The sequence below is a fragment of the Miscanthus floridulus genome, chromosome 15, assembly GCF_019320115.1.
Source record: "Miscanthus floridulus cultivar M001 chromosome 15, ASM1932011v1, whole genome shotgun sequence".
In the NCBI taxonomy this organism is placed as follows: Eukaryota; Viridiplantae; Streptophyta; class Magnoliopsida; order Poales; family Poaceae; genus Miscanthus; species Miscanthus floridulus.
In genome coordinates this window covers 6,552,155-6,561,445 of record NC_089594.1, presented here as the reverse complement: position 1 = coordinate 6,561,445, position 9,291 = coordinate 6,552,155, and the positions used below count along the sequence as shown (strand labels likewise).

General features: G+C 50.9%; 2 protein-coding genes across 2 annotated transcripts; one reads left to right on the top strand and one right to left on the bottom strand.

Annotated features, from left to right (window-relative positions):
* Positions 1 to 3,781: 3,781 nt before the first annotated feature.
* LOC136508914 (BTB/POZ domain and ankyrin repeat-containing protein NH5.2-like) lies at positions 3,782 to 6,168 on the top strand. Its single transcript, XM_066503694.1, is given in 3 exon segments — positions 3,782 to 4,384; positions 5,198 to 6,143; positions 6,146 to 6,168. Coding segments are annotated over 3 exon segments (1,437 nt in total). The 5' UTR covers positions 3,782 to 3,916.
* An 825-nt stretch (positions 6,169 to 6,993) lies between these two features.
* Positions 6,994 to 7,338, bottom strand: LOC136506913 (uncharacterized). Its single transcript, XM_066501799.1, has one exon. It carries the CDS (start codon positions 7,336 to 7,338, stop codon positions 6,994 to 6,996), a length of 345 nt encoding a protein of 114 aa, XP_066357896.1.
* Positions 7,339 to 9,291: the final 1,953 nt, after the last annotated feature.

Below are 9,291 nucleotides of genomic sequence, written 5' to 3'. Positions count from 1 at the left end.
TATACGCTACTACAGAATTGATTTTCAGCGAGTGACAATAGTTTAATGTCATAAATATTGGGATTAAGTCCACTTTTGGCCCATCAACTATCATGTTGGTCTAATTTTGACCCCCAACTATAAAAACCGTTTGGTCCAGGAACCTCAAGTTTGAGAACCGTTCACTCTTGGCACCTAGACATGGTTGTGACTGTTTCATGCCGACGTGTACCTGATTTTGACCCGCCACACTGTCGTTGACCGCCACGTAGGACGTCGGCGCGGTTAAAAAAAAGGGGCCGACCCACTCGACTCGCTCTCTCCCTCTCAGTTCCTCTCCCCCGAACCCTAGACGACGTCGCCGCCGCCGCCTCCGTCGCCACCGCTGGCGCGTCCATCACCATAGCTGCTACCGCATCCTCTCCTCCGGTGCCTCCGCGTTCGCAGTCTCCCCTCCGCCTGGGAGTCCTCCGCCGCCGCCTTCGCAGTCGTTGAAATGGCGTCCTCAAGCGGATCCAGCAGGAGTTTTGGAAGCCAATCTTCTTGGGGTCGCCATGGCAATTCGTCCTCACCAATCCCTTATCGTGAAGGCCCACTGGAGTACACACCAGCAGTGGTATGCAAATGCGGTACAAAAGCTGCTAGGTTCATATCTTGGAGCCCACTAGGGGTGCTTGGTGGCGGCAGTGGGTGGCTCGGGCTCGCCGGCGGGAGAACGCTTCAGCGCTCGATGGCCCAGGATGAGGCATCGGAGAGGTCAACGGGGCGGAGGAGGTGCTGGTGGCCCAAGGAATCAGCACGGGACAGCTTAGAGGCGGTGGATTTGGGGCGACGGCACAGTCGGCCAGAAGCAGAGGAGACGCCGGCTCGTCGCTTTACCGTCCGTCGCCTCCACGGTACTTCTACATCGTCTGCGCCGGACTTCTACGTCAATCTGCCAGGGCAGGCAAGCTGATCCTCTGCGCGTCGCGCCGCGGCGCGCCCAGCTCGCCTCGCCGCGCATCAGAGGAAGAGGTGGTGGTCCGTGCGCCCTGGCAGGCGGCGGGTTGTCCCAGCCACCGGCGTCGCCGGCCATCCTGGGATCGACGATGCCCTGCTACGGCGGTGGGGGAACATCTGCGCGCGGCCGAGGAACGGCCCCGTGATGGCGACACTCGGCCGGAGCGCATCCGTACCGTGTCAGCCTGCTCGAGCGTCACGTTGTTGTGCTGCTCGTGCGCCGCCGCCGCCCTGCTCCCGCACTGCGTCCTCCGTTGCCTCCTTCTCGCGCGCAGGAACGGGAGGAAAGAGGGCCTGCGTAGCGGTCAATGCCAGTGGGGCATGGTCAAAACTACTCTACGTAGGACAAAACAGCCTAGACCGCGTCCAGGTACTGAAAGTGAACGGTTTTGACAGTTGAGGTATTACCACTAGACGGTTTGTAGTTGAGGGTTAAAATGAGACGAATCCTATAGTTGAGGGGCCAAAAGTGGACTTAATCCTAAATATTGATACTTTTTTATATAAATTTAGTCAAATTTAAAATAATTTGATTTAGGACAAGTTAATTTATTTTGGGACCATGTGGGGTATACACTGTTTCAGCTAGCTAGCGCACAGCAAATGGAACGAACACACCGGCCGGCCCCTCTTGCTTGTCCGTGTCAGGGGCTACTGTGCAGTTGACACCAAACGCTGTTATGGGTCTCTGCCAAAAACCAAATGCATCCATGTTCACCAATTAATTTTGAAGCAGCTAGCACACTCGCTCAACAGTTCCTGTTGTGTGCACTTGAAATAAACGCGGTCAAAGCATACCGGATCCTACGCTAGATACTAGCTACCCTGTGTGCATGGCATGGCATGGCTGTACGTGTGTATCTGTACGCTGTTAAAATAGAGCTAGCTGAAGCGTCAGGAGATGAATACGTAGCCATGTAGGCATGGTCACTAGCTATACTTGTGTGTGCATGCACTGTATAACAACAAAAGACCATATTATATAGAGTAGTTCATGCATGTGTGTTTACTTGTGCATGGGGAAGTAGTGAAAATAGCAACAAGACTTACAGGAACAAGAGATGAAAAGAAAAAAAAAAGGGTCAGAAGTTACTGTCTTGCTCCTGTACTATGTAATATACTACTAGTACTAGTATTTTCTCCATGCTGATCATTGCGGGCACAAACTATATTACACTTAGAGTGTAGCAGTTTCAACAAGACCAAAATCATAATATGTACTGAATTATTATTTGAGTTATTACCAGAGGTCCATAGTTAGTTTCAACCAGAGGTCCTTCGGTTTTTTTTTTTTTTTTTTTTTTGTGATGTGGCTCTACAGCGTGGCTTCCAGGTGGCTTCATAGAGCAGCAGCAAGTCATGTGAAGGGAGAGGTAGGGCCTGTTTGGTTTACAAAGTTTTTTTTTTCTAGCTTCTCCTACCAAGTCCTTTGAAATCAGCTTCTTCCTAAACGTTGTTTTTAAACTCCTCTCACAGCATAGGAACTGAGTTAAAGCTGAAAGTACTAGCTTCTCCTAGCTTTCTCTCTGCTATCTTCTATGAGAAGCTATTTTGCTAAATGTTTTTTGAAAACAACTTTAGCTTTATTGGTGAAGCTGTTTTATAGAACTGAAGAAAAAAAAAAAAAAAACCCGCTTCACTAGTGAAGATGAGTTCTACCAAACAGGTCCCTAGATGGTTAAATTCGCCGCCCCAATACGGTCAGTAGTGAACCAATGCCCTAATCCTTAGAATTAGTGATTGTAGAATGTAGTTCCTTGGTTGTGCTTGAACTTTGATGCAGAAAATCATATTGTTTTGCTTGGTTCCCAGCTACATCACGCCACGTCTAACTGTGGCTGCGCCACAAAAACCTAAGCGGCTATCCGGTTGATAAGACTACATTGGCAGCCATGGAAGATTATTGCAGCATGTAAAATAGGTTGGATTCTCGCCACATATAGTGTGGTGTCCATTTTTGGCGCCTTAACTGCAACGTCGTCGCACATGCATGTGTCGTGGTGTAAATAGACGGTAACCAAGCATGCCCTTTGTCTTTCTGTTTCCTTTGGTTTGGTCTATAAACTTTCTGGGAAATAAGGTTTCGAAAATAAAGAATTGAATCCAAAATAATAATAATAATTTGGTTCGGTATATCCGGTCCGCCAAATTGACAGGATAACTTGCAGCATATTTCCCTCATACTTTTCAAACATATCATGATGTTTTTATTTAGCCATCTATTTCTCAGTAAAATGTATCAACGGTCCTTAACCATGTCTCGTGATGTCCCCCGAGCTAGCTAACGACGCCGCCGGCGGCACATGCAGTAACTCTGCTGGTACACTGGCACCACGCTAGCTAGCTCATTGGGCAGCAGCTAGCTGGGTCAATGGTGGGCCCTGGGCTAGCTGCCGCGCGCGCGCCTTATTGTGTGTGCTTGCTCGTTGCCCCCCACCCCAACCCCGCCGGCCGGCCCATCGCCATTGTGCGCGCAGTGTGCACACATCAATGGAACTGTAGACAAGACTGTAGCGTGGTGCTGGCGCTGCCGATGGCGACGCCGTCCGTCCCCAGTCGACGTCCCCACCCACACGATGATGGAACTGTGAATCAGGCACAGGCAGGCCACAAAGCCACGCACACGCACAGCCTCCCTCCCTCTCCTCCAGCATCTTCCATCGCTCGCTCTCCATCCCCGGCCGGCCCTCTCTCTTTCACGTACACACAGTTACCACGGCACCACCCAACCCCTAACAAGCTAGCCTTTGCCTTTTCCATCGACTTCGTCTCCCTCCCCTCCCTTCTGGCCACAGTTGCTTTGCTTGCTTTCCCCTCCAAAACCCGCGCCTCCTCCAAGGGAATCGGACCTTATCTCCGGCCGGCCCGCTCCAAAAAGCCAGAGCCTTTGCTCTTTACCTCTCCCACGCATCGACGGCACGGCACGGCACATGAGATCATGAGCTCGGAGGACTCGCTCAAGTCGCTGTCCCTCGACTACCTCAATCTGCTCATCAACGGGCAGGCCTTCAGCGACGTGGCGTTCAGCGTGGAAGGCCGGCTGGTGCACGCGCACCGCTGCGTGCTGGCCGCGCGCAGCCTCTTCTTCCGCAAGCTCTTCTGCGGCCTCGATCCCAACCACCCGCCGCCCCCACCCCCGCCGCCGCCGGGCAGCACCGGCGACGGCGCCCGAACGCCGGAGCTCGTCATCCCCGTCAGCTCCATCCGGTACGAGGTGCTGGTGCTGGTGCTCCAGTTCCTCTACAGCGGCCAGGCCTCCGTGGCCGCGCCCAAGAGCGGGCCCCTCCCCGGGTGCGGCGCTCGCGGGTGCTGGCACACCCGCTGCGGCGCCGCCGTCGACCTCGCCCTCGACACCCTCGCCGCCGCACGCTCCTTCGGCGTCGAGCAGCTCGCGCTCCTCGTCCAGGTGGGTCGGGTGGGGAGCAAGGTTTTAAATCTCCGGCTATAGCTGCCGCTATAGCCCGCTATAACTGTTTGAAAAAGATCAAGCTATTTATGTCTATGTACAACTTAGCCGCTATAGCCCGCTATATCCCCATTTAGCTCCGCTATAGCTGTTTTTGAGGTCATCCGCTAAAATGTCTTAGCCGGAGATTTAAAACACTGGTGGGGAGAGAACGGATCTTTTGGCCCGTGTGTGTGTCAGTTTGTGTGGCATGGCATCAATTCGAGATCGATGTGTGTCATCACTTGTCATGGATGGATGGACGGATCGAAGAGCATGACTCATCTTTCTTTACTAGGAACTAGCAAGGGTCTTGTCACACTCACACGCCCTTGCTTTTGTTTATGTGTCTGCTGATTGCTGCTACTGCGTGTCCTCCCTTACTCACATCACATCCGCCACTGCATTGGCCAATTGCCCATTGCAAGCAATTTGCATTCCATTGCATTGCTAGGGTTTCTCCGATCCGAGATCGATCCCCAACAAGGCAACTCCATCTCCATGCCGTGCATCATTTCCGAAACACCTTTATGTATGCACAACTGCCATGCCGATGCAAGTACAGTCGAGCACCATTCATGCTAGCTAGCTGCTGCAATCACAATTCACAACTATGCAGTTCACTGCTGACGGATGCTGCTGGATTCTGGATCAGCAGCCAGCCACTACATTTTATGCTGCTAGTTAACACCTGCCTTTTTTTCTTCCTCTTCTAGTATATCTGATTCTGATTAGTTTATCTCTATCAATCTGCCATTTTTTTTTCTGTTGCAGAAGCAGCTGGAGAGCATGGTGAAGGAGGCGTCAGTGGACGACGTGATGAAGGTGCTGATGGCGTCGCGCAAGTTCGAGATGCAGGAGTTGTGGGCCACCTGCTCCCACCTGGTGGCGCGCTCCGGCCTCTCCGCCGACCTCCTCGCCAAGCACCTCCCCATCGACATGGTGGCCAAGATCGAGGAGATCCGCGCCAAGTCCCCCGTCTCCGGGTCCACCGCCGGCACGCCGCGCTCGCCGTTCCTCACCCACCACTACCTCCCCATCAACGCGGCGTCGTCGGCCGCGGACCGCGACCACAAGATCCGGCGCATGCGTCGCGCGCTCGACGCCGCCGACATCGAGCTCGTCAAGCTCATGGTGATGGGCGAAGGGCTGGACCTCGACGACGCGCTCGCCGTGCACTACGCCGTCCAGCACTGCGGCCGCGACGTCGTCAAGGCGCTGCTGGAGCTCGGTGCCGCCGACGTCAACTCCCGCGCCGGACCCACGGGGAAGACCGCTCTGCACCTGGCCGCCGAGATGGTGTCCCCCGACATGGTGTCCGTGCTCCTCGATCACCACGCCGACCCTAGCGCCCGGACGCTCGACGGCGTCACCCCGCTCGACGTGCTCCGCGGCCTCACCTCCGAGTTCCTCTTCCAGGGCGCCGTGCCGGGGCTCACGCACATCGAGCCCAACAAGCTCAGGCTCTGCCTTGAGCTCGTGCAGTCCGCGGTGATGGTGACCGAGCGCGACGAGGCCGGCAGTGGTGGCGACGCCGGGGGAAGCGACGGCGGCGGGAACTTCCCGAGGAGCGACGCCGACGACAGCTTGGTGAGCCTGACGATGAACTCCACGCTAATGTACCAGGGGCAGGAGATGGCGGCTACGGCGGTGGCCGCCGGTGAGGTGAGGAAGGGGAACGACGGCGGCGGCGGTGGCCGAGGGAGCCCGTCCAACTTGTACTTCCCAATGGCGGCTTCCCATAAGTATTGTGCCCTTATTCCCTTTTATAATCCATCATCAAGATGATCTTTTTCTGTTGGATTGGATCTTTGTAAGGTCATGGTGTAGTTAGCTACTATTTGACTAGGAGATATGCATGCCTGCATGAGCAAGAATTTCATGGTATTTGATGTGGATTGTTCGATCGATGCATGATCCCGCAATTATTATTGATCGACGACTGGGAGCAAAGCAACTGTTTCTTTGTTCAAATTCTTCACTGTGATGAATCTTGTAATGGGGCTTCAACAATAGTAGGCCAACATACACCAATCCAGAGCTTGCATTGCTACTTCCTAGCTAGCTCCAGTCACTACCGGAATCCTCAAATTTGCCGAGTGTTTTTATGTTTGCCGAGTGTATTTCCTCGGGCACTCGGCGAACAAGTTCTTTGTCGAGTGCTGCGATAAAAACACTGTAAAAAAAACACTCGGCAAAGAGGGGGTTTGCCAAGTGTCAAAAAAAAACACTCGACAAAGATAAGGTTTGCCGAGTGTAAAAAAAACACTCGACAAAAGAAATAAAATCTTTTTTCTGGAAAAGAAAGAGAAGAAAAAAAATAAAAAAAACTTTGCTGAGTGTTCAGATCTAGAACACTCGGCAAAGAAATAAAATCTTTTTTCTAGAAAAGAATGAGAAGAAAAAAATAAAAAAAATACTTTGCCGAGTGCCCCGATCTAGGACACTCGGTAAACAAAAATATCTTCTTTAACACCCAGCGCCCCACCCTCCTTCCTCCGCCCCCGCCCCCAGCGCCCCCTCCCCTTCTTCCTCCGCACGCACCCGGCCCCCAGCGCCCCCTCCCTTTTCTACCCCGGCACCTGCCCCCCCTCCCCTCCTCTCCCTCTCTTCCCCGGCGGCGGCCGCCCCCTCCTCTCCCTCTCTTCCCCGGATCCGGCGGACACCCCCTCTTCTCCCTCTCTTCCCCGGATCCGGCGGCCGCCCCCTCCTCTCCCTCTCTTCCCCGGATCCGGCAGCCGCCCTCTTCTCTCCCTCTCTTCCCCGGATCCGGCGCGGCCGCCCCCTCCTCTCCCTCTCTTCCCCGGATCCGGCGGCTGCCCCCTCCTCTCCCTCTCTTCCCCGGATCCGGCGGCGGGAGGCAGCTCGGGTGTGGCCGGTGGTGGCGTGGTGGTGGTGGGCGGCGGTGGCGTCATGGTGGCCGGTGGTGGCGTGGTGGTGATGGCCGGTGGTGGCTCATGGCGGCGGTCGTGAAGCCGGGAAGCGGAGGCGAGACGGAGGGCGTGAAGCTGGGCCGCAGCGCAGGGGAAGGACGCCGCCGAGGAGACCGACGGCAACCGACGGAGACCGGCTGGTGGTGGCTTTTTTTTCGAAAAAAATGTTTGTCGAGTGTATTTTGGGCACTCAATAAAGTCTTTGCCGAGTGTCCGACAAAAAACACTCGGCAACGTCTGTTTGCCGTTAAAAGTTTCACCGAGTGTCGTTTGCCGAGTGTTACACTCGGCAAACCCTTTGCCGAGTGTTTTTTGGGCTTTGCCGAGTGCCCTCCTGGTCCCCCCGTAGTGAGTACTAGTGTACAGCATGAATAAGGTTTTTTTTGGGGGGGTAGTTGCTGGTGTTTTTACATGTCTTTATGCAAATGCAGCTTTTTGGTACTGTACTAGCCTTTGGATGCATGGTAGGAAAGCAAGGTGCAAAGCCATTCAATCGACACGGCGAATCTAAGTGTGGAATTAATTTGAATGATACAAATATTGCACACGTGTTGCTAATTATTCATTATGAAAACTACTTTTTGCATTGATTACTCATTAAGAATACAACAGTTCGTTATTACCATAATATACTTTTCTAGATATTGGTAGCAGCCAAAGTTTTAAAAGTTTGCTTTAGAGTTTGTATTGGTGATTTAAGGAAGTAGCTAGGTAGTATTCCCTCCATTAATCCAAATTGCAAGACATTTTGGCTTGTTTAGATACGTAATTTTTTGCTATGCATTTAGATATACATAATGTTTAAATACTTAGTAAAAGTAATATATCTAGAAAAAGTTAAAACGTCTTACAATTCAAAAAGGAGGGAGTATGTTAACAACCTGTTTAAAACATGAACTTTGCTGGGCATCTACTAGATCTAGCTCTCACTAGTAGAGAGTAATAATACCGCAAACAATGGAAAACATGTACATGGTAATTAACATTTTTTTACTGTTTCATGATTGCTTACTTCTCTCATAAATTCCATCACTTAGCTTCTTGTATTCACCACTCTTCCAGTTTTCTTATGCCAACAAGACTGCCCACTTTTACAATAAATTAAAAAAAGTTTATTAAGGGTATAACTAGTTTTCTAATTAACTATTATTCTGTAATAAGATTAAACTGGACCTACTGTTCCTGATAAAATACTGCCCAAACCATATAAACTTTGTAGTACATAACTGCATATAACTATGGCATACTTAGCTTACTGCAGCTTCCAGTGTTGGTTCTCCCCTCCATACTAAGGGGAAAATTGCTACAATGGCTCACTGATCTGCAGAACTACAAAATAGAAGGGAAATACTTCAAACATGGTGCCTGAATTATAGAGAAAAATAGAAGAGGTTACCATAGTTTGCCACCATCTCTTAAAATATACATATGTATCTTTTTTGAGATATCTTGCCCACATCATGGGGAAAAAAACTATGATGAAGACCCCTGTTTCTATTTGTCAAAATAACAAAGGAAAAGCCTTTATGCTCCGATGGTTATATATATACCTGTACATAAGATGTGTGCTACTTTGGTTTTGTTTGCCAGAAACCAGAATTTCCATGGTGGACAAAACCTGTCAGCAATAGGAAAATCCCTGCACTTGACACTTTATACATTTATAAGAAATGATATAGGGTAGATTTCAAGTTCTAAATGTTATACTAGATCAAATGCTGATTGTGTCTGATATTTGATCAATCATTTAGAGACAACACATTTCTTCCTAAATCTACTAATACTTCCATTCACATATATATGATTGTTTACACATCATTGTTTCCACTGATCTATATGCACTTTGAATCACGAGTTCTTCTCTATAGTAAGTAAAAATATTACGTCACAAATGATGTTTATGATTTTGTAACAGGGTGTAATGGAACTTATTAG

Bases quoted from the DNA above. Each gene is read 5' to 3' on its own strand.
- LOC136506913 (XM_066501799.1), bottom strand. From the start codon at position 7,338: ATGACGCCACCGCCGCCCACCACCACCACGCCACCACCGGCCACACCC.